General features: G+C 43.4%; 1 protein-coding gene across 10 annotated transcripts in view; it reads right to left on the bottom strand.

The window, feature by feature from the left end:
• Nucleotides 1-25,678, bottom strand: part of ADGRE1 (adhesion G protein-coupled receptor E1) — a 72,386-nt gene that overhangs the window by 25,358 nt on the left and 21,350 nt on the right. For 4 of the 10 annotated variants that reach the window (XM_061422410.1, XM_061422406.1, XM_061422407.1 and 1 more), the window contains 15 exons: nt 24,688-24,834; nt 22,333-22,479; nt 21,382-21,537; nt 21,139-21,258; nt 19,039-19,185; nt 16,672-16,818; nt 15,721-15,876; nt 15,478-15,597; nt 13,435-13,581; nt 12,469-12,624; nt 10,391-10,537; nt 7,157-7,306; nt 5,304-5,450; nt 4,114-4,202; nt 2,487-2,570 (listed from right to left, as the gene is read on the bottom strand). In XM_061422410.1, coding sequence (XP_061278394.1) covers nt 2,487-2,570; nt 4,114-4,202; nt 5,304-5,450; nt 7,157-7,306; nt 10,391-10,537; nt 12,469-12,624; nt 13,435-13,581; nt 15,478-15,597; nt 15,721-15,876; nt 16,672-16,818; nt 19,039-19,185; nt 21,139-21,258; nt 21,382-21,537; nt 22,333-22,479; nt 24,688-24,834 — 2,060 coding nt within the window. The remainder of the gene's footprint in view (nt 1-2,486; nt 2,571-4,113; nt 4,203-5,303; nt 5,451-7,156; nt 7,307-10,390; nt 10,538-12,468; nt 12,625-13,434; nt 13,582-15,477; nt 15,598-15,720; nt 15,877-16,671; nt 16,819-19,038; nt 19,186-21,138; nt 21,259-21,381; nt 21,538-22,332; nt 22,480-24,687; nt 24,835-25,678) is intronic. The other 6 variants (XM_061422411.1, XM_061422412.1, XM_061422413.1 and 3 more) reach the window with 6 other exon arrangements.

Here is a 25,678-nt window from a genome sequence, read left to right on the forward strand (position 1 = left end):
TTAAGAAGTGAAGGGAAGAAATTAATTGAATCCAGTCCACTGGTGAAGGAAATTAACAGATATCTTAGCAGGGAAGACAATTTCTATCTACCCAACTTTGATAACAAGAAGATGAAAAGAACTTCAGTAAAAACTGAGTCAGAGTGAAACTTGACAGATGTTTGGCTGGGAAAAACAAGATGTACTGAGTTTTGTAACCATATCTGAAATGAAAGGCATGAATTTGGGGTCCCTCTCCACTGACGCAGCAGAAGAATCTCAACTACAATCATCCTGAAAAAGTGTGATTCTCAGTTCTGTAGCAGATGAAATATCATCAAAACTCCCTTTGACATTAAATTTATTCATCTTAGCTAGAAAGTTTAGTTTATATCTTCAGAAAAGAAAAAAATATCAGGCAGGCTAAAACTCCATAATGGTGAAACATGTGTGTTAATTTTAGGACATCTTTTAATCTTTGGCTTCATTTGGAAATCTGTTTCTTAATGGTTGAAACAATTTGATGTATTAGAGAGGCAAACCAACCAGATGATTTCATGCCAAAAAGCAATTAGACTTGTGATTTTTTTCTGAACAATTTAAGAGAACAATTTTAAGATTGACATACTGCATTGCACATTTTAAAAATCTGAATTATTATATTCATATGTGTGGTTGATTGGATTTATAAATCCTTTAAGAGCATAGTAAGGGCTTCTCAGGTGGTAAAGAACCCGCCTGCCAATGCAGAAGACATAAGAGATGAGGGTTCCATCAGGAAGATCCCTTGGAGGAGGAAATGGTAACCTATTCCAGTATTCTTGCCTGGGGAATTCCATGGACAGAGGAATCTGGTGGGCTATACTCCAAAGGGTTGCAAAGAGCTGGACATGACTGAAGCAACTCGGCACACATGGCATGTAAGGGTATAGTAACCTTGCCTTAGGTTTGTAAATCTTCATTCCGTACTTAAAATTTGGGGAGAAATGAGAAAACATGTAAACATGGTAGAAAATGTTTGCAGGAATTTAAATAAGTTTGTTGAAAGGGCTCATTGTTTATACAAATTTAATCTGAAAACTCCATGAATGAATATACACTTCATGAATAAATGTTATATTAATTAATTTAAAATTCACCAGAATACAAATGAAAGTGTTATTTTCTTATTTTCATTTAGATTTATCAATGAAATAACAACATCCATTAGTTTCAACTTTAAGACTTAATAGAAATTAATGTTTAATATCTGCAACTGTAGAGAACTATATTCAGTATCCTATGATAAATCCATAATGGAAAAGAATATTTTTTAAATGTATATATGTGTGTAACTGAATCACTTTGCTGTATGACAGAAATTAACACAACACTGTAAATCAACTATATATCAATAAAAAGATCTGAATAAAATCTGCTACTATAATGATCTAGTCATTCCACTTCTAGGTATTTACCCTGGAGAAATGAAAATGCAGATTCACACACACACACACACACACACACACACACACACACATAATGTTTATCGTAGCTCTATTGATAATCACCAAAAGTTGAGGTGGGGGTGGAGGAATGAAGAGATCTTGGTCAACTGGAAACAATTCAAATATCCTTCAAAGATGAGTGGATAAACCTTCTGTGGTCCACCCAGAAAATGGGATACTGCTGCTGCTGCTGCTAAGTCGCTTCAGTCGTGTCCGACTCTGTGCGACCCCACAGATGGCAGCCCACCAGGCTCCCCCGTCCCTGGGATTCTCCAGGCAAGAACACTGGAGTGGGTTGCCATTTCCTCCTCCAATGCATGAAAGTGAAAAGTCAAAGTGAAGTCGCTCAGCCGTGTCCGACTCCTACTCAGCCACAAAAAGGAGTGAAGCATTGACACATGCCGCAAAGTGGATGAAACTTGAAAACACAGTGCTTACTGAGAGAAGCTAGACTCTAAAGGCCACTCATTGTGTGATTCCATTTACAAAACATTCTTGAAAAGATAAAACTAAAATGACAGAGAATAGATCAGGAATTCACAGGCGCTAATCGTGAAGGGATTGAATATATGGCGATAAAGAGGAAACCCAAGGAACTTCTTCCGTGGTCCAGTGGTTAAGACTCTGCACTTCCACTGCTGGGGTGCAGGTTTGATCCTTGGTTGGGGAACTAGGATCCCACATGTCATGCAGCCAAAAAAAATTTTTTTTTAATTTTTTAAGTAAAAAAAAAAAAAAAGGAAGGCCAGGGAGGCCAGGGAAGTTGTTGGGGGAGAGGGATGGAACAGTTCTATTGTCTAATTGTGGTGGTAATTACACAAACCTACTCAGGTAATAAACCCCACAAAACTGTACAGAAAAAAGGCAATTTTTCTGCATGTTAATTTTTCAAACCTTACTACTGGAGCAGATTAAACGTTAACTCACAACCCTTTTATGTTAAAGAGGATGTTCTGTACTCAAGGTATGCCCCCAAGATGTTCGAAACTCAAAACGTGATTACAAAGACTTCAGTGTTACCTTCAGAGAGACGACAGTGGTTTTGTTTTCACAGACATTGTCCAGAACGCTGAGGGTGGCATTCATCAGCGCACAAAAGGAAACCTGTATCCAAGCGGGAAGAGCACCTGTGAGCATTGATCAAGCATGAAATGCACAAACTGGGCCACTGAACCCTCCACATGGGGTGGTCCTGAATTCCTGGTGTCACAAGGCTATAGTATTCTCAGGAAAATAAAAACTCACCTTTCAATCAGTATTGGAGTCACAGCACCTTTCTCTCCCATAAGAAAGAAAAGAAACCATCAACCAACAGCAAAACTATTGAGTGGGGTAAAAAGACAGAAGTTCCAATATTTTGGCCGACTCATTGGAAAAGACCCTGATGCTGGGAAAGATTGAGGGCAGGAGGTGAAGGGGGTGACAGAGGATGAGATGGTTGGATGTCATCATTGACTCAATGGACATGAGCTTGAAGAAACTCCAGGAGATAGTGAAGGACAGGGAAGTGCAGAAACTGCATGCTGCAGTTCATAGAGTCGAAAAAAGTCTAACATAACTGAGTGATTGAACAACAAGAACAAAAACAGACAGAAAATGTGTGAAAAAAACAGTGGTCCAATTGGAATATGATTCAGCTATGAAAAGGACTGAAGCACTGATACTCCCTACAATGTGGTTGGGCCTTGAGAGCATGATGCACAGTGAGAGAAGCCAGACACAGAAGACCACATAGTGTGTGATTTCATTTATATGAAATATCCAGAATGAACAAGTCTATAGAGATAGAAATTAGATCACTGTTTTTGGGGGGTTGAGGACAGGAGGGAAGACAGAATAACTGCTAATGGGCATATAGGGTTTATTTTGGTGGTGATGAAACAGCTTTGGAGATAGAAGTGGCATTTTCACACCACTGTGAGTGTACTAAATGCCTCTGAATTGTACACTTTAAAATGATCAATTTTATGTGTATTTCACAATTAAAAAAAAAAACAACTGTGGTCTGAAGTACATGGGAATTCCAAAGCTAATTTATACATTTATATTTAATATAGTGACATCAATTTCTGAAAATGCTTCTGGAGTCTTTACTCACTAGAATGACTTCATTAGAAAATCAAGATATCCAAATTCCTCTTTGCCTGGCTTGAAGGCTGTGTATCATCCATTCCACATCACACAGATGCAGCAATACACCTCACAAAAAGTGAGACTCCAACACTCTTACTTGTTTGAGTAAATGAATTCCCAAGTTTTAGATAGGCAAATGTCCTTCCTTTCCAGCTTTTCCTGAAGATAGGTGTAAGCAAAAGTGATACTAGGTCATGTGCTTAAATAGAAGGACTGTGCCTTTCACTTGCCCTTCTCCCCTGCCCACCAACTGGAATGCAGATTTGATGGCAGGAGCTGCAGCAGCCATTTTGGACCACAATAAGGGAGTCTTGTGTTGATGATGGAAGAGTATTATGGAGCCATCATGTCAGATCTCAGCAGCTTACATTCAGATTGCTACAAAGAGAGAAATAAACATCTATCTGGTCTAGGCCACGATTATTTTTGTCTTTGTAAAAGCTGCAGGACAACATCCTACCTAAGTGCCTTCTGGGAGAAACCTCGAAAACTAGGAACCTTCAAAAATACTTACATATTTAGGCTCCACCGGTGCTCCCGCATGGCATAACTGGACCTGCATGTTGCTGGGTATCACATCATCTTTACACTTGAAGGGAATCCCTCCGAAGAAAACAAAAGCAACCAAGTCAAACAACCCCAGCAAGTCTGCGTTCATCATCCCCTGCTTGAAATCCATCCATTGCCATGTTATACAATGCAACCATGAAAATGAACCAACTATAGCTACACACTACAGCAGTGATTCTGAGAAGCATGACAGCAAGTGAAGAAAGCAAGTCAGAAAAAACTATACATAATACAATACCACTTTTATAAAGCTCCAAAGCAAACCATACTAAACAAGGAATGTTTAGAGGGGGAATATTTTAAGTTCAGGAATTACAAACAAAGTTCCAAGTGGGCCTCTCTTCAGAGGACTCAGGGATATGCATTGGCATTGATTATGTTCTAGTTCTCATGTTGCTAAGGCCTTAAGATATACTCATTTTATTAGTATACCCCTTTGCCTCCATATAAGTTATCTATACTTCTAACACATCAAATAGTCCATAACTTAAAAATTTTTAAACCTTTCAAAGTTCCCCATGGTTCTCAGCAAAAAGACTACAAAATTCTTTACACAGCACACAAGTCCTGTAAAAGCTGACCTCTGCCCACATCCTCAGATGGCATAAATGCCATTTCCCATGCCCTCCTCACTTTGCATTGGCCTCAGGGCCTTTGCACATGCTATCATTTGGAGCACCATGATCTCTACTCTTCATCTAGATAATCCACACTCTTCCTTCAAATTTCTGTTTAAACGACACTTCACAGAGCATATTAAATATCCCACTACACAATGCACAACCAAGTACACTGCAATTCTTCAATTATCACACTCATTGTGGCTATTAAATAATTATGCATGTGCTCCCTTCCCTAGACTATAAGCTCCATGAGGGTAGCTACCATGTCCATCATATCCAGGATTAAATCCTCAGGACCTAGTGCAGGGGACTGTTGAATTCATTAATTAGCAGATGCTCCAAAAATAATTTATCAAATGAGTGATTAATGAATGAACAAGTGAACAGAAAATAAGAGAATATGTAGATAAAATTTTTAAAAAAAGAGGAGAATCCAGAGAATGAGAAAAAGTGAGAATTCTACAAAGCAAGACACAGATTCCATTGCCAAGACAGGTAAGGAGATGATTACTTTGGCAGCTGAAGTTGCCGTGTTTCCAGGAGCCTTCTGGATTGGGATGAAAGCCTACAACGCAGCCACAGCTGTAGGAGCCCAGGGTGTTGGTGCAGACAGAATCTGGGCCACATCGTGAGGGATCCTGAAGGCACTCGTCAATATCTGCAAAAAAACTCAAAGATATCAAACAGTGCAGAGGAGTAAGGAGATTCTTCTTTCCAAGGAGGTCCAGCAAACTTCCTACACCCCTATGCAGTCTGCCTTTTGATCTATGGAGTTGAGTTTGTCCATTGCTTGGTGCAAAGCCAGGGTGGCAGGTGCAAAAATAGCTCCCAGGGGTGTTGGTGCATGTCCCATTGAAAAGGCACCTGTCAAGGCACTCATCTGCAGGGTAGAGACCAGGCATGATGCAGATGGGTCACCAAGCCAACAAAAATCACACTTCCCCTTTTAAAGCAGAGGGTGCACATGTGCTCAGTTGCTTCAGTCGTGTTCGACTGTTTGCGACCCTGTGGACTGTAGCCCACCAGGCTTCTCTGTCCATGGGATTCTCTAAGGGAGAATGCTGGAGTGGGTTGCCGTGTTCTCCTCCAGGGAATCTTCCCCACCCAGGAATGGAACCCACGTCACTTGCACCTTCTGCATTGCAGGCAGATTCTTTACCACTGAGCCACCAGGGAAGCCCCTCAAAGCAAAGAGTTCTTGCTAAAACATAACAGCCCAATAAGGGACTACATTTCCCAGAATCCTCTGCAGCTAGATGGGATCATATGACTAGCTTCCATTTATGGGATGTGAAGGAGTATGACAGGTAACTTCTGGGCCAAGGGGTTAAGAAGTTGCTATAACTTTTCTCTTTTTCCCCACCACTGACTGTAACCAGGAATTTCTTTTAAAAATCTTTTGGCCATGCCCACATGGCCTAAGTGGAACGTTAGTCCCCTAACCAAGGATGGAACTTGCACCCCTTACATTGGGAGCATGGAGTCTTAACCACTGGACCACCAGAGAAGTCCCTGGAACCAGGAATTCTAATGTCTTAAGGGATAGAAGAACCAAGAGATACAAAGAAACTGGTTCCCTATATTACTCCATGGAGGAAAGTTGCCCCTCAGCCAAGAATATCCGTATTGGATTGGTGTGAGGGTAAGAAATCTCTATTTTGTTGATCTAGTTCTCAACTGAGGGACCTTGGGCAATGTCTGGAGAAATTTTTAGTGGTCACTTGGATCCAATGGGTAGAGACCAAAGACCCTGACAAATATCCTATAAGACACAGGTCAGCATCCCTGACACACAACAAAGAGCTATCCAGCCCCTAAAGTCAATAGTACCAAAGTTGAGGAACCCTGGCCATCTAACCAATGTCCCTCTGAGGGTTTCTGAGCCAGCTGCCATGCTCTGAGGAAGCCCAAGGAGCCATGAGGAAAACTCCATAAGGAAAACTGAAGGGCCAGCTGAACTCCCAGCCAGAGGCCGTTGCCAACTACCAGCCATGTAAGCAAGGTTATTTTGGACCTGCCAACCATGCTAGGGCCCCCAAAAAACCATATGGTCAACCCACAGAATCATGGGCAAAGACAAATGACTTGGGACTTCCCTGGTGGTGCAGTAGTTAAGAATCTATCTTCCAAAACAGGGGACACGGGTTCAGTCCTTGGTTGGGGAACTAAGATTTCAAATGCCATGGAGCAACTAAGCCTGCACGCCCCAGCAAAAGATCCCATGTACCATGACAAGACCCAAAGCAGCCAAACAAACAAATACTTTTTTTAAAAGAACAAATGACTGTTGTGATAAGTCATCACCATGTTTCAGGGTAGTTTGACACCCACTGAGAAGTCCCCAGAAATGGCGGGAAGAGTTACCTGCACACTTGAAAGCCTCAGGTTTTTCAGGGCTCCACACGCCAGGTGAAAAGAACCCCGGCAAGCAGGAGCAGCTGTATTTTCCTGGGATGTTGGTGCAGACAGAACTGGGACCACAAAGAGTTGAGTTCCTGGAACATTCGTCCACATCTAAGCAAAAAATCAAAATGCAGAAGAACAATGAGAGTACAGTAGCGGCTCACAGTCCCATCACTGACTAAAGCCAATGGGTTTCCCTGACTCCTTCAGGCTCACCTTCTTAAACATATTTGTGTCACTACGAAAAGAAAGCATTTAGAGACATGTATATGACCCATGCAAATCTTCTGATGAGGATCCCCCACAGCTCAGGACAAACTCCACACTCCTCATTAGAACATGTAAGACCCTGAGAGTCTGTTCCCAGCTGAGCTCATTTTTTCCTTTCTTTTTTTTTTTTTTTCCTAAGATTTTTTTATGTTGATCAAGGCTTCCCTAGTGAGTCAGTGGTAAAGAATCTGCCTGTCAAGTCAAGACACATGAGTTCGATCCTTCAGTCCAGAAGATACCCTGGAGAAGGAAATGGCAACCCAATCCCATATTCTTGCCTGGATAAACCCATGGACAGAGGAGTCTACAGTCCACAGGGTTGCAAAAGAATCAGACATGACTTAGCGGCCAAACAACATTATTTTAAAGTTTTTACTGAATTTGTTACAATATTGCTTCTGTTTTATGTTTTGGGATTTTGGCTGTGAGGCAAGTGGGATCTTAACTCCCCAGCCAGGGGTCAAACCTGTACCCACTGCATTGGAAGGTGAAGTCTTAGCCACTGGACTGCCAGGGAAGTCTCTCATATTTTGCTTCTAATGCCTTCATAATCCATGATTCAAATTCATCGATTACCTGTAGGTTCATGAGGCTCATTCTCTCTCACCTGTGTTCCCTCAGCCTCAAATTCATCACTCCCCTCTTTTGTTAATGAATTTCAATTCCTCTGCAAGGAATCACTATATCCAAGTGGAGGGGTAGAGAGCATGGATGTCATGAGTTCAAAGCCTGGCTCTGACCCTTATAATCTGTGTTTTACTGGATGTTATTGAGTGAATTATGTCTCCCCAAAATTCATAAGTTGAAGGCCTCCTCTCCCTCAGTGGGATGGCATTTGGATGTGGAAAACAATTAGGTTTAGATAAGATCTTGAGTGTGGAGCTCTCGTGATGGGATTAATGCCCTAAAAAGAAGAGGAAGAGGGGATTTCCTGATGGTCCAGTGGTTAAGAATCTGCCCTGCAATGCAGGGGATGCAGGTTCGATGCCTGGTCAGGGAGTTAATATCCCACGTGCCATGGAGCAACTAAGCCCTCACACTGCAACTACTGAGCATGTGTGCCACAACTACTGAGTCCATGCACCACAGGGAAGACTATGAGTACCACAATTAAGACACAGCACAGCCAAATAAATACGATGCAACCTGTGTAAAACAGAAATACATGTTATACTTTTGAAACAAGAGGCAAAACGCAAGAGCTCTCTCTCTGCCATGTGGGGACACAGCAAGAATGCAGCTCTGTACAAGGCAGGAAGAGAGCTCTCTCCAGAACCCAACCATGTTGATACTTAATCTTGGACCTCCAGCCTCCAAAACTGGGAGATAATAAATCTCTGTTGGTGAAGCCCCCACCCCCAATCTATGGTACCTTGTTATGGCAGTCTGAGCTAATACACTGGATAAGAAAAGTCATCTCTCTGTGTCTCTGTTTCCTCATCTTTAAAATGAAAGCAATAATAGAACCCACCCAATTGAGTTGTTCAGAGGATTAAATAAGATGATGAGATCAAACCAGTCAATCTTAAAGGAAATCAACCCTCAATATTCATTGGAAGGACTGATGCTGAAACTGAAGCTCCAACACTTTGGCCGCCTGATGTGAAGGGCCACCTAATCAGAAAAGATCCTGATGCTGGGAAAGATTGAGCACAGAAGAAGGGGACGACAGAGGACGAGATGGTTGGATGGCATCCCCGACTCAATGGACATGAGTTTGAGCAAACTATGGGACATAGTGAAAAACAGGGAAGTCTGGCATGCTCAAAGAGACAGACATGACTTAGTGACTGAACAACAATAAATATCTTTAAATACTCAGAATGGAATCTGGGACAGAGCAAATATTATAGACGTATTCACTAGCTAACATAAAAAATGCACTGCAAATGTGTTGCACTTTCTTTGTGGCAGGCAATGAGGAAAATCTTTTACAGGCATCCACTTCATGGAAGCTCACAGCAGCCCTATGAATTGCAAACTAGTATTCCCATTTTTCAGAGGAGAAAACCGAGGCTTCAAAACTGTGCAAAATCACGTATCTTGTGAAAAGCACAACTGCAATTTAAATCCAGGTTCTGTCTGGCTCTGGTATCTTTACATGACAGCTTTCCAAGCTGCCTTGAGTCTCAGGGACTGGGAATTTGAGGATTAAGTTGATATCTGTCCTGCACAGGCCCACCCTGAGATGCTAGTGGTTGCAACCTGATTCAGAGGCAGAAGGGCATGGTGGTTGGGGTATGAAGTCACACTGGGAAGAGCTGAGTCTTAACTCTCTTGTTTCCTTTCTACTTGACCTTGGCGATTCCATCACAATGGAGGCTGTTCCTCATCTGTAAGATGGGTATAAAATACCATTGTACCATCAGTTTGTTGGGAGGACTGAATGAACACGTCTGGAAGAGCTTAGTGTCTTGGCTTGTCCAGACCACTGCACCTACTGTTTACTCTTCCTGGAACACCCTTCCCCAGATACCCAGGATGTCACTCCTTCAGGTCTTATATCAAAAATCAACTTCTCAGCATGACTTCTCTCTACCACTCTATTAAAACTACATCACCCTCATGTATTCCCTATTCACCTTTCCTTGAACTATCCCTGACACACAAGATTTCCCTGCATGCATTTTGTTGTTACCTTCCTCTCCCCACATTTCATGATAAGTTCCAGGAGAACAAGTAATTTTTACCTGTGTTACTCACTGCTGTATCCTTCATCCCTAGAATAATGCTTGGCATATACTAGGTGCTCAAGAAGTATTTGTAGAATGAATACATGAATGAATGATTGATTATTGGCTTCAGCTCTACAGACAAGAGCTTTGGACTCAGCTGAGATCCACTTCAACTTCTTTCCCACCACTGCTGTCTTTGCAAACACATTGGACTTGACTCTTCACTTACCTTTACTTACCCTTCACTTACCTTCACATGTCTCTCCTGGTCCCTGGAAATTCTTCTTTCCACTTCTGGATTGAAAACCCGGGTTGCAGACACAAGAGTAGCTTCCAAGACTGTTGTGGCAAGTCGAATGCTCTGGGCAACTTCTGGGATTGGCACATTCATCCACATCTGGTGAGTAGAAATCAAAACCCATGTCAAAGAAGGAGAAGTGGTAAAGATGGGACACTACAAACAGATTATCTCCCCTTGACCCTCCCCAATATCCAGACTTTCCCCTTCTCCCTAACCTCATTTTAAGTTAGGCATGGCCATGAGAATACATTCTGGTCAATTGTATGCACACAAAAAGTGACAAATAGTTTCAAACCATAATGATCATAGATTGTAGAAATGGCTGTCATGTTTTACTCCTCCCTGTGTCCAACCTTGGTATGGGGCTTGTGCCATACAATGTGACATTGCCATTCATCTCTCTAATGTGTGGAGTTGGATTCTGTAGCCCTTCACTCTAGCTGGCTCTAGGACTTGCACTAGCCAATAAATACAGCAGAAGCAACATGGTGGCACTTCCAAACAGACCTCAGGAAACCTATTTCTGTTCATACTTTGGGTCCCTTACCTCTGTCATATGAACAAACCCCAGGATAATAAGAAAAAAACAAAGTGAAAGAGACACAGATCATCCTGGATGAGCTGCAGATATATGAGGCAGCCCAGCCAAGATCAGCAAAGCTGACACACAGCTGACCACAAACACATGCACTAGCCCAGTGGAGACCTAAAGAACTGACCAGAGCAGAGCCCAACCTAAATTTCCAACACGTGGAGTTAAGAAATAAACAAATGGTGGTTGTTTTAGCCACTAACTTATGGGGTCATTTGTTACTCAGCAATAGCTAACTGATACAAATATAGCTAACTGATACAAATAGATCAGAAGTGTCAGAGATGATTTCAAAATATCTCTAACTCCAAGCCAAGGTAATATGTTGAGGGCTTGATCACTCTATGCCTTGCTTATGGAATCACCCTCCATTCAGATAATTAATAATGCTGCCTCAGACTCAGGAATTGAAACCCATATCTCTTGGTGACAGTATTCTGCTTGTAGTGTGCAGAATAGATTTGAGAAAGCAACACTAGAAAAATGGAGAGACTAATGAGGAGGCCACTGTAATAATGATGGAACTTAAACCAAGGATGGAAAAGAGTAGAGATTCAAGACATATTTAGCACGTAGATTGCCCAATGCACAATGACTGATTTAATATGGAAGGGAAGGGAATATCAAGAATAACTCTCAGGTCTTCATTCAAATACTTTTCAGGAAAAAATTCTGAATTTTGGATCTGAGCTTTCCCCAGGACAGAATTTATCTCAGTGCTAATGACACATGGGACCAGATTATTCTTGGTTGTGGGGAGGCTGTGATGTGCGTTGGAGGATGTTTAGCAGGATCTCTGCTCTCTACCCAGAGACTGACCAGGATCTCTGCTCTCTACCCAGAGACTGACCGGTTGATTAACACAAACTACCCACCAACATCACCAGAATGGAAAACCAAAACTATCTCCAGATACTGTCACATCTCCCACCAGTGAGATGTAAATCAGGCTAGACCTTGAGCCATGAAGTATTCTAAATACAGCCTGAGCCACAGCTTAATTCATATAAGACACTCAACAGGAATTCAAATTCAGCTTCTTCTACTTCATAGCTGTGTATCCTTGGATTAATGATTTTACCTCTCTGAGCCTCAAGAAGATCATTAAGAACATAATCTTTACCTCATAGGAACATCAAGTAAAGTTCTTAATTAATTGAGTAGCTAAAAAAGAAGATCAAGTTCTCTATACTTTCACAGATGGAATTTTTAGAGGTGAATCCAACATCACAGCTGCAGCGGAAGCTTCGCAAAGAGTTGGTGCACTCAGAATGTTCTGGGCAGACCCCATGGGAGAGGCATTCATTAATGTCTGAGAAACAGTGGAGGAGAGTGAGCAGACTAAAGATTAGGTGTCTCAGTTTAGTACACCATGTACTCAACTCAATAGGAGTTGTCTACCAAAGACCCAAGCCTGAGAGTCTGAGTGCATTACCTGTGCAGGTAAAATGACCTGACTTTCCAGGGATCCAATTATTTCCAGTGGGAGAAGAGAAACCAGTCAAACAGCTGCACTCATACCTTCCTGGCAGGTTTCTGCAGCTTGAGTTAGGACCACAAGTTGGGGGCGTTTGAGAACATTCATCTATATCTGGAGAGAAAGAGAGACAGAGTTACAACTTGTCATCATCTTGTGAAATAGTTTGTATTTTCCAAAGATACTAGAAACAATGTCTTTCATTCCTAATGCCCTTAATTCAATGTCCTTTCTTTGATACTCCTTCCATCAAGCAATGAGGTTTATATTTCCTCCCCTTGAATCACAGCATGCGTGTGACTGTGGTGGTGGAGACACCAGCTCATAAAAAGACCATGAATATCATCACAGTATCACACACTTCCACCTGGTTCTCTTGAGATGCCCATGCTTGACTCAGCTGCCATACTGTGAGGAAGCTCAACTAGCCATGAGAAAAGCAGCTCTCATGGAGAAGAACGTAGACCTCCAGCTTCCAACTCTGGCAGAGCTGCCAGCCAACAGCCAGCACCACCTTCACCTTGTGAGGGAGCCCCTTTCAAAGTGGACCCTCTAGCCCGCAGTTGAGCCAACACAACTGTCACTGCATGGAGGAATGTCGAGCCGTCATCAGCAAACTCAGCCCAAATACATGATGGTGTTTTGCTTGTTGTCTGATTCTCTCACCATGATAAGAAGTTCCAGTAGAATAAATGCTTTTTTCTGTGTTATCACAGTATCCTCCATCCCTAGAATTACGCTTGGCATATAGTAGGTGCTCAAGAAGTGTTTGTTGAATGCATGCATGAATGAATCCATTGCTATAGGCTTCAGCTTTGCATAATAGGGCTTTGAACTCAGCTAAGACCCACCTCAACTTCTCCCCACCACTTCTGTCTTTTCAAACACATTGGACTTGATTCCCCAGAAGACCCCTGCACATACCTTGACACATCTCTCCTGGCCCCTGGAAACTTTTCTTTCCACTTCTGGATTGAAAACCCGGGTTGCAGACACAAGAGTAGCTTCCAAGACTGTTGTGACAAGTGGAATGCTCTGGGCAACTTCTGGGATTGGCACATTCATCCACATCTGGTGAGTCGAAATGAAAGCCCGGGTCAAGGTAGAAGAAGCAGTGAGAACAGAACACTGCAAACAGGAGATTCATTCCGCCTGTTCTCCACCAGATGTACCCCGGCCCCCCTCAATATCCAGACTTTTTCATTCTAAGTTCCCTTGCAATTAGGCATGACATGACAATAAATTCTGGCCAATTGTATGCAAGCAAAAGCCGGGCATTTGTTTCAAACTGTAATGATTATAGATTGCAGAAATGGTTGTCATCCTTTACTCCTCCCTGTGTCCGCACCTTGGGATGAGGTTTGTGCTACACAATGTGACCTTGCCACTCCTCTCTTTAAGACGTGGAGTTTGGTTCACCAGTCCTTGACTGTAGCTGGCTCTATGACTTGCACTGTCCAATTGAAATGGCAGAAGCAATGTGGTGCCACTTCCAAACTTAGACCTCAAGAAACCTACTTGCTTCTGCTCATACATTAGGCCCCTTGCCTCTGCCATTTGAACAAACCTCAGGCTAAAAAGAAAAATACAAAGGGAAAGAGAGATGGATCATCCCAGATGAGTCCCAAGTATGTGAGACAGCCCAGCCAAGATTGGCAAAGCTGACACACAGCTAACCACAAACACAGGAACAAGCCCAGGGGAGACCAGAAGAACTGAGCAGCAGAGTCTAACCTAAGGTGCCAACACATGGAATCAAGATATTAAAAATTGTGGTTGTTTTACCACTAACTTTTGGGGTGATTTGTTACTCAGCAATAGCTGCTGCTGCTAAGTCGCGTCAGTCGTGTCCAACTCTGTGCCACCCCATAGACGGCAGCCCACCAGGCTCCCCTGTCCCTGGGATTCTCCAGGCAAGAACACTGGAGTGGGTTGCCATTTCCTTCTGCAATGCATGAAAGTGAAAAGTGAAAGTGAAGTCAATCAGTCTTGTCCGACTCTTAGCGGCCCCATGGACTGCACCCTACCAGGCTCCTTTGCCCCTGGGATTTTCCAGGCAAGAGTACTGGAGTGGGGTGCCATTGCCTTCCCCTGCTTAAAATAGATCACAAATATCAGAGATGACTTCAAATATCTCTAACTTCAAGATGACGTATCCAAGATGCATCCTCACTATAAATAAATAATAGTGTTGTGCAGACTCAGGAAAATGGAGCCCTTAACTCCTGGTGAGAGTGTTACATACTGGCTGCAGTGTAAATGATAGATCTGAGGGAGCAACATTAGAAACAGTGAGAAGACTACTGCAATCATGTTGGAACCCAAACCAAGGACGGAAAAGACTGGAGAGATTCAAGACACATTTAGCAGGTAGATTGGCCAATGACATGATGACTCATTTAATATGGAAAGGGGGCAAGGATCAACAATAACTCTCAGGTCTTCATTCAAATACCTTTTAGGGAAAAGTTCTAACATTTGGGTCTGAGATCTCCCTGGGAAGGAGTGTCTCTATCTCAGTACTATTTACATTTGGGATCAATCATTCTTGCTTGCGGGAAGGTTATTCTGTGCATTGGAGGATGTTTAGCAGGATCTCTGGTCTCTACCCACCAGTTGCCAGTTACACAAACCAACCCACCGCCACCACCAGTTTGGACAAAAGTGTCTCCAGACATTGTCAGTATCACCCCCGGCCCCAGCAGGGCACAAATCAGGCTAGGGACTGAGTCCTCCAGTACTCTCAAATACTGCTTGACCCACTGCTTAACTCATAGTACACCCTGAACAAGAGTTCAAAGCCATGTTTTTCCACATACTAGCTGTGTATCCTTGACCTAGTCACTTTACTTTTATGGGCCTTATTTGGATCATTCCTAAAATGGAGATCAAAATCTCTAGCTCATAGGATCATCAAATAAAGTTCTTAATTAATTGAGTAGCTAAAAGAAATCAGGTTCTCTGTACCTTCACAGGTGGAGTTTCCAGAGGTGAATCCAACTTTGCAGCTGCAACGGTAGCTTCCCAAAGAGTTGGTGCACTCAGAATGCTCAGGGCAGACCCCATGGGAGAGGCATTCATTAATGTCTGAGGAGGAGTGGAAGAGAGTGAGCAGACCAAAGATTAGGTGTCCAAGCTTAGCACACTATGTACTCAACTCAATAGGAGTAGTCTACAAAAGACCCAAGCCTGAGAATCTGAGCTCATTACCTGTACAGGTGAAATGACCTGGCTTTCCAGAGATCCAGTTATTTCCCGTGGGAGAGGAGAAACCAGTCAAACAGCTGCACTCATACCTTCCTGGCAGGTTTCTGCACCTTGAGTTAGGACCACAAGGTGGGGGCTTTTGAGAACATTCGTCTATATCTGGAGAGAAAGAGAGTCCAAGTTACACATTTTCTTCAAATAAAGCTGGGATCTTCCAAAGATTGTTGAAACAATGTCTTCTATTCCATATGCCCTTCATTCAGTGTCTCTTCGTGGGTACGTCTTCCATCGAGCAGGGTCTATATTTCCTCCTCTTGAATCTGAGCATGTTTGTGACTATGCAGTGGTGACACTAGGTCATAAAAGTATTGTGCTAAGTCACAAAAACATCACACACTTTCACCTTGTTCTTTTGGAATTCTCATGCTTGACTCAGGCACCATACTCTGAGGAAGCTGAAAGAGCCATGATAAAACAGTTCACGTGGAGAAGAACTAAGACCTCCAGCCCACAGCTTCATTCAGCACTGGCTTCACCTTGTGAGTGAGCCCCCTTTAAAGTGGATCTTCTAGCCCCCAGTTGAACCAGCTCAACTGGCACTTTGTGGAACAAAGTCAAGTCATCCTCACCAAAGTCAGCCCAAATACCAGATGCATGCATGTATGTTGCTTCTCATCTGTTTCTCCCCACCCTCAACAAGAAGTTTCAGGAGAACAAATATTTTTGCCTGTGTCACTCACTGCAGTATCCTCCATCCCTCGAATAGTGCTTTTCTATATAGCAGGTGCTCAAGAAGTGTTTGTTGAATGAATGCATGAATGGATGTATTGGCTTCAGTTCTGCAGGCAAGACTTGAACTCAGCTGAGACCTACCTCAACTTCTAACTCTTCTTCCAGCACTGCTGTCTTTCCAAACAGATTGGACTTCATTTCCCAGAAAACCCCTGTACCTACCTTGACATGTCTCCCCTGGTCCCTGGAAAGTCTTCTTTCCACTTCTGGATATATATCCTGAGTTGCAGGCACAAGAGTAGCTTCCAACACTGTTGTGGCAAGTTGAATGCTCTGGGCAACTTCTGGGATTGGCACATTCATCCACATCTGGTTAGTAGAAATGAAAACTCAGATCAAGGCAGAGGAAGAAGCAAGGACCAGGGACTGAAAATAGGAGATTCACTCCACCTGTTCACCACCTGATGCTCCCAAATACCCAGATTTTCCCCTTCTCCAAAACTTCCCTTGCAGTTAGGCATGACGTGAGAATAATTCTGGCCAACTGTATGCACACACAAAAGGGTGGCAAATAGTTTCAAGCATAATGATCATTGATTGCAGAAAGGCTTTACTATGAGTAAAGGAATCATCCTTTACTCCTCTCTGTGTCCACACCTTGGGATGAGGTTGGTGCTACACAATGCAACCTTGCCACTCTTCTCTTTAAGATGTGGGGTTTGGTTCACCAGCTCTTCACTCTATCTGGTTCTGTGACTTGCTTTCAACCAAGAAGTACAGCTGAAGGAAAGTGGTGCCTGTTCCAAACTTAGACTTCAAGAAGCCTATTTGTTTCTGCTTATGCATTGGGCCCCTTCCCTCTACCATATGAACCAACCTCAGGCTAATAACAAAAAAGACAAAGTAGAAGAGAGATGGGTCATCCCAGATGAGTCCCAGATATGTGAGACAGCCCAGCCAAGATCAGCAAAGCTGACACACAGCTGACCACAAACACAGCAACAAGCCCAGTGGAGACTTAAAGACCTGACCAGCAGAGCCCAACTCAAAGTGCCAGCACATGGTCAAGAGATAAATAAGTGGTGTTTGTTTTAGCCACTAACCTATGGGATGATTTATTACTCTGCAATAGCTAACTGCTACAAATAGACCAAAAACATCAGAGATGACTTCAAATATCTCCATTCAAAATCAGGTAAAATGTAATAATCTCTACATCGTAGCATCATCAAATGAAGTTCTTAATTAATTGAATAGGTAAAGAAGATCAGCTTCTCTACACATTCCCTGACTGAGGATGTTAGAACTGAATTCAACTTGGCAGCTGTAATGGTAGCTTAACAGTTGGTGCACTCAGAATGCTCTAGGAAGACCCCACTGGAAAGGCATTCATTAACCTCTGAGGAGCAGTGGAGAAGAGTGAGCAGATAAAGATTAGGTGTCTAAGGTAAGAACACATATGTGCACATGTGTGCTAAGACACTTCAGTCATGTCTGAATCTTTGTGACCCTATGGGCTGTAGCGCACCAGGCTACTCTGTCCATGAGATTCTCCAGGCAAGAATACTGGAGTGGGTTGCCATGCCCTCCTCAAGGGGATCTTCCTGACCCAGGGATCAAGCCTGTGTCTCCTGCATTTGTAGGCAGGTTCTTTAGCACCTGGGAAACCCCCAAGAAACTTATGCACCCAACACAATCGGACCTGTCCACAAAAAACCCATGCCTGAGAGCCTGAGCACATTACCTGTACAGGGGAAATGACCTGGCTTTCCAGGGATCCGATTATTTCCAGAGACAGAGTTACAAATTGTCTTCATCTTGTGAAATAGTTTGCATTTCCCAAAGATACTAGAAACAATGTCTTTCATTCCTAATGCCCTTAATTCAATGTCCTTTCTTTGATACTCCTTCCATCAAGCAATGAGGTTTATATTTCCTCCCCTTGAATCACAGCATGCGTGTGACTGTGGTGGTGGAGACACCAGCTCATAAAAAGACCATGCTAAGTCATCACAGTATCACACACTTCCACCTGGTTCTCTTGAGATGCCCATGCTTGACTCAGCTGCCATACTCTGAGGAAGCTCAACTAGCCATGAAAAAAGCAGCTCTCATGGAGAAAAACGTAGACCTCCAGCTTCCAACTCTAGCAGAGCTGCCAGCCAACAGCCAGCACCACCTTCACCTTGTGAGGGAGCCCCTTTCAAAGTGGACCCTCTAGCCCGCAGTTGAGCCAACACAACTGTCACTGCATGGAGGAATGTCGAGCCGTCATCAGCAAACTCAGCCCAAATACATGATGGTGTTTTGTTTGTTGTCTGATTCTCTCACCATGATAAGAAGTTCCAGTAGAATAAATGCTTTTTTCTGTGTTATCACAGTATCCTCCATCCCTAGAATAACGCTTGGCATATAGTAGGTGCTCAAGAAGTGTTTGTTGAATGCATGCATGAATGAATCCATTGCTATTGGCTTCAGCTTTGCATATGAGGGCTTTGAACTCAGCTAAGACCCACCTCAACTTCTCCCCACCACTTCTGTCTTTTCAAACACATTGGACTTGATTCCCCAGAAGACCCCTGCACATACCTTGACACATCTCTCCTGGCCCCTGGAAACTTTTCTTTCCACTTCTGGATTGAAAACCTGGGTTGCAGACACAAGAGTAGCTTCCAAGACTGTTGTGACAAGTGGAATGCTCTGGGCAACTTCTGGGATTGGCACATTCATCCACATCTGGTGAGTAGAAATGAAATCCCGGGTCAAGGTAGAAGAAGCAGTGAGAACAGAACACTGCAAACAGGAGATTCATTCTGCCTGTTCTCCACCAGATGTCCCCCCCACACACACACCCTGCAATATCCAGACTTTCTCATGCTTTCTAAGTTCCCTTGCAATTAGGCATGACATGACAATAAATTCTGGCCGATTGTACGCAAGCAAAAGGCGGGCATTCTTTTGAAACTGTAATGATGATAGATTGCAGAGATGGTTGTCATCCTTTACTCCTCCCTGTGTCCCCACTTTGGGATGAGGTTTGTGCTACACAATGTGACTTTGACACTCCCTTCTTTAAGATGTGGAGTTTGGTTCACCAGTCCTTGATTCTAGCTGGCTCTATGACTTTCACTGTCCAATTGAAATGCCAGAAGCAATGTGGGGCCACTTTCAAACTTAGACCTCTAGAAACCTATTTGCTTCTGCTCATATATTGTGCCCCTTGCCTCTGCCATTTGGACAAACCTTAGGTTAATAAGAAAAAGACAAAGGAAAAGAGAGAAGGATCATCCCAGATGAGTCCCAGATATGTGAGACAGCCAGCCAAGATTAGCAAAGCTGACACACAGCTAACCACAAACCCATGAACAAGCCCAGTGGCGACCAGGAGAACTGAGCAGCGGAGTCTAACCTAAGGTGCCAACACATGGAATCAAGATATTAAAAATTGTGGTTGTTAAGCCACTAACTTTTGGGGTGATTTGTTACTCAGCAATAGCCAACTGCTTCAAAGATCATAAATGTCAGAGATGACTTCAAATATCTCTAACTTCAAGATCACGTATCCAAGATGCATCCTCACTATAAATAAATAATAGTGTTGTGCAGACTCAGGAAAATGGAGCCCTTAACTCCTGGTGAGAGTGTTACATACTGGCTGCAGTGTAAATGATAGATCTGAGGGAGCAACATTAGAAACAGTGAGAAGACTGCTGCAATCATGTTGGAACCCAAACCAAGGATGGAAAAGACTGGAGAGATTCAAGGCACATTTAGCAGGTAGATTGGCCAATGACATGATGACTCACTTAATATGGAAAAGGGGCAAGGATCAAGAATAACTCTCAGACACTGATGTATAGAACAGTCTTATGGACTCTGTGGGAGAGGGAAAGGGTGGGAAGATTTGGGAGAATGGCACTGAAACATGTAAATATTATGTATGAAATGAGTCGCCAGTTCAGGTTCGATGCACGATGCTGGATGCTTGGGGCTAGTGCACTGGGACGACCCAGAGGAGGGTATGGGGAGGGAGGAGGGAGGAGGGTTCAGGATGGGGAACACATGTATACCTGTGGTGGATTCACTTTGATATTTGGCAAAACTAATACAATTATGTAAAGTTTAAAAATAAAATAAAATTAAAAAAAGAATAACTCTCAGGTCTTCATTCAAATACCTTTTAGGGAAAAGTTCTAACATTTGGGTCTGAGATCTCCCTGGGAAGGAGTGTCTCTATCTCAGTACTATTTACATTTGGGATCAATCATTCTTGCTTGCGGGAAGGTTATTCTGTGCATTGGAGGATGTTTAGCAGGATCTCTGGTCTCTACCCACCAGTTGCCAGTTACACAAACCAACCCACCGCCACCACCAGTTTGGACAAAAGTGTCTCCAGACATTGTCAGTATCACCCCCGGCCCCAGCAGGGCACAAATCAGGCTAGGGACTGAGTCCTCCAGTACTCTCAAATACTGCTTGACCCACTGCTTAACTCATAGTACACCCTGAACAAGAGTTCAAAGCCATGTTTTTCCACATACTAGCTGTGTATCCTTGACCTAGTCACTTTACTTTTATGGGCCTTATTTGGATCATTCCTAAAATGGAGATCAAAATCTCTAGCTCATAGGATCATCAAATAAAGTTCTTAATTAATTGAGTAGCTAAAAGAAATCAGGTTCTCTGTACCTTCACAGGTGGAGTTTCCAGAGGTGAATCCAACTTTGCAGCTGCAACGGTAGCTTCCCAAAGAGTTGGTGCACTCAGAATGCTCAGGGCAGACCCCATGGGAGAGGCATTCATTAATGTCTGAGGAGGAGTGGAAGAGAGTGAGCAGACCAAAGATTAGGTGTCCAAGCTTAGCACACTATGTACTCAACTCAATAGGAGTAGTCTACAAAAGACCCAAGCCTGAGAATCTGAGCTCATTACCTGTACAGGTGAAATGACCTGGCTTTCCAGAGATCCAGTTATTTCCCGTGGGAGAGGAGAAACCAGTCAAACAGCTGCACTCATACCTCCCTGGCAGGTTTCTGCACCTTGAGTTAGGACCACAAGGTGGGGGCTTTTGAGAACATTCGTCTATATCTGGAGAGAAAGAGAGTCCAAGTTACACATTTTCTTCAAATAAAGCTGGGATCTTCCAAAGATTGTTGAAACAATGTCTTCTATTCCATATGCCCTTCATTCAGTGTCTCTTCTTGGGTATGTCTTCCATCGAGCAGGGTCTATATTTCCTCCTCTTGAATCTGAGCATGTTTGTGACTATGCAGTGGTGACACTAGGTCATAAAAGTATTGTGCTAAGTCACAAAAACATCACACACTTTCACCTTGTTCTTTTGGAATTCTCATGCTTGACTCAGGCACCATACTCTGAGGAAGCTGAAAGAGCCATGATAAAACAGTTCACGTGGAGAAGAACTAAGACCTCCAGCCCACAGCTTCATTCAGCACCGGCTTCACCTTGTGAGTGAGCCCCCTTTAAAGTGGATCTTCTAGCCCCCAGTTGAACCAGCTCAACTGGCACTTTGTGGAACAAAGTCAAGTCATCCTCACCAAAGTCCACCCAAAGAGCAGATGCATGCACGTATGTTGCTTCTCATCTGTTTCTCCCCACCCTCAACAAGAAGTTTCAGGAGAACAAATATTTTTGCCTGTGTTACTCACTGCAATATCCTCCATCCCTCGAATAGTGCTTTTCTATATAGCAGGTGCTCAAGAAGTGTTTGTTGAATGAACCCATGAATCGATGAATTGGCTTCAGTTCTGCAGACAAGACTTTGAACTCAGCTAAGACCTACCTCAACTTATAACTCTTCCTCCAGAACTGCTGTCTTTCCAAACAGATGGACTTGATTTCCCAGAAGACCCCTGCACCTACCTTGACATGTCTCCCCTGGTCCCTGGAAAGTCTTCTTTCCACTTCTGGATATATATCCTGAGTTGCAGGCACAAGAGTAGCTTCCAACACTGTTGTGGCAAGTTGAATGCTCTGGGCAACTTCTGGGATTGGCACATTCATCCACATCTGGTGAGTAGAAATGAAAACTCAGATCAAGGCAGAGGAAGAAGCAAGGACAGGGGACTGAAACAGGAGATTCACTCTACCTGTTCACCACCTGATGCTCCCAAATACCCAGATTTTCCCCTTCTCCAAAACTTCCCTTGCAGTTAGGCATGACGTGAGAATAATTCTGGCCAACTGTATGCACACACAAATAGTTTCAAGCATAATGATCATTGATTGCAGGAATGGCTTTACTATGAGTAAAGGAATCATCCTTTACTCCTCCCTGTGTCCACACCTTGGGATGAGGTTGGTGCTACACAATGCAACCTTGCCACTCTTCCCTTTAAGATGTGGGGTTTGGTTCACCAGCTCTTCACTCTATCTGGTTCTGTGACTTGCTTTCAACCAAGAAGTACAGCTGAAGGAAAGTGGTGCCTGTTCCAAACTTAGACTTCAAGAAGCCTATTTGTTTCTGCTTATGCATTGGGCCCCTTCCCTCTACCATATGAACCAACCTCAGGCTAATAACAAAAAAGACAAAGTAGAAGAGAGATGGGTCATCCCAGATGAGTCCCAGATATGTGAGACAGCCCAGCCAAGATCAGCAAAGCTGACACACAGCTGACCACAAACACAGCAACAAGCCCAGTGGAGACTTAAAGACCTGACCAGCAGAGCCCAACTCAAAGTGCCAGAACATGGTCAAGAGATAAAAAAGTGGTGTTTGTTTTAGCCACTAACCTATGGGATGATTTATTACTCTGCAATAGCTAACTGCTACAAATAGACCAAAAACATCAGAGATGACTTCAAATATCTCCATTCAAAATCAGGTAAAATGTAATAATCTCTACATCGTAGCATCATCAAATGAAGTTCTTAATTAATTGAATAGGTAAAGAAGATCAGCTTCTCTACACATTCCCTGACTGAGGATGTTAGAACTGAATTCAACTTGGCAGCTGTAATGGTAGCTTGACAGTTGGTGCACTCAGAATGCTCTGGGAAGACCCCACTAGAAAGGCATTCATTAACCTCTGAGGAGCAGTGGAGAAGAGTGAGCAGATAAAGATTAGGTGTCTAAGGTAAGAACACATATGTGCACATGTGTGCTAAGTCACTTCAGTCATGTCTGAATCTTTGTGACCCTATGGGCTGTGGCCCACCAGGCTACTCTGTCCATGAGATTCTCCAGGCAAGAATACTGGAGTGGGTTGCCATGCCCTCCTCAAGGGGATCTTCCTGACCCAGGGATCAAGCCTGTGTCTCCTGCATTTGTAAGCAGGTTCTTTAGCACCTGGGAAACCCCCACGGAACTTATGCACCCAACACAATCGGACCTGTCCACAAAAAACCCATGCCTGAGAGCCTGAGCACATTACCTGTACAGAGGAAATGACCTGGCTTTCCAGGGATCCAATTATTTCCAGAGACAGAGTTACAAATTTTCTTAATCTTATGAAATAGTTTGCATTTTCCAAAGATAGTTGAAACAATGTCTTTCATTCCTAATGCCCTTAATTCAATGTCCTTTCTTTGATACTCCTTCCATCAAGCAATGAGGTTTATATTTCCTCCCCTTGAATCACAGCATGCGTGTGACTGTGGTGGTGGAGACACCAGCTCATAAAAAGACCATGAATATCATCACAGTATCACACACTTCCACCTGGTTCTCTTGAGATGCCCATGCTTGACTCAGCTGCCATACTCTGAGGAAGCTCAACTAGCCATGAGAAAAGCAGCTCTCATGGAGAAGAACGTAGACCTCCAGCTTCCAACTCTAGCAGAGCTGCCAGCCAACAGCCAGCACCACCTTCACCTTGTGAGGGAGCCCCTTTCAAAGTGGACCCTCTAGCCCGCAGCTGAGCCAACACAACTGTCACTGCATGGAGGAATGTCGAGCCGTCATCAGCAAACTCAGCCCAAATACATGATGGTGTTTTGCTTGTTGTCTGATTCTCTCACCATGATAAGAAGTTCCAGTAGAATAAATGCTTTTTTCTGTGTTATCACAGTATCCTCCATCCCTAGAATAATGCTTGGCATATAGTAGGTGCTCAAGAAGTGTTTGTTGAAGGAATGTGTGAATGAACCAATTGCTATTGGCTTCAGCTTTGCATAATAGGGCTTTGAACTCAGCTAAGACCCACCTCAACTTCTCCCCACCACTTCTGTCTTTTCAAACACATTGGACTTGATTCCCCAGAAGACCCCTGCACATACCTTGACACATCTCTCCTGGCCCCTGGAAACTTTTCCTTCCACTTCTCGACTGAAAACCCGGGTTGCAGACACAAGAGTAGTTTCCAAGACTGTTGTGGCAAGTCGAATGGTCTGGGCAACTTCTGGGATTGGCACATTCATCCACATCTGGTGAGTAGAAATGAAAGCCCGGGTCAAGGTAGAAGAAGCAGTGAGAACAGAACACTGCAAACAGGAGATTCATTCCACCTGTTCTCCACAAGATGTACCCCCGCCCCCAACAATATCCAGACTTTCTCTTTCTTTCTAAGTTCCCTTGCAATTAGGCATGATAGGAGAATAAATTCTGGCCAATTGTATGCAAGCAAAAGCCGGGTATTCGTTTCAAACTGTAATGATTATAGATTGCAGAAGTGGTTGTCATCCTTTACTCCTCTCTGTGTCCCCACTTTGGGATGAGGTTTGTGCTACACAATGTGACCTTGCCACTCCCTTCTTTAAGATGTGGAGTTTGGTTCACCAGTCCTTGACTCTAGCTGGCTCTATGACTTGCACTGTCCAATTGAAATGCCAGAAGCAATGTGGTGCCACTTCCAAACTTAGACCTCAGAAACCTATTTGCTTCTGCTCATACATTGGGTCCCTGGCCTCTGCCATTTGAACAAACCTCAGGCTAATAAGAAAAAGACAAAGGGAAAGAGAGAAGGATCATCCCAGATGAGTCCCAGATGTGTGAGACAGCCCAGCCATGATTGGCAAAGCTGACACACAGCTGACCACACACAGGAACAAGCCCAGTGGAGACCAGAAGAGTATTGTGCTAAGTCATAAAAACATCACACACTTTCACCTTGTTCTTTTGGAATTCTCATGCTTGACTCAGGCACCATACTCTGAGGAAGCTCAAAGAGCCATGATAAAACATGATAAAGCTCATGTGGAGAAGAATTAAGACCTCCAGCCCACAGCTTCATTCAGCACCAGCTTCACCTTCTGAGTGAGCCCCCTTTAA

Source organism: Bos javanicus, chromosome 7 (genome assembly GCF_032452875.1).
Source record: "Bos javanicus breed banteng chromosome 7, ARS-OSU_banteng_1.0, whole genome shotgun sequence".
Lineage (NCBI taxonomy): Eukaryota > Metazoa > Chordata > Mammalia > Artiodactyla > Bovidae > Bos > Bos javanicus.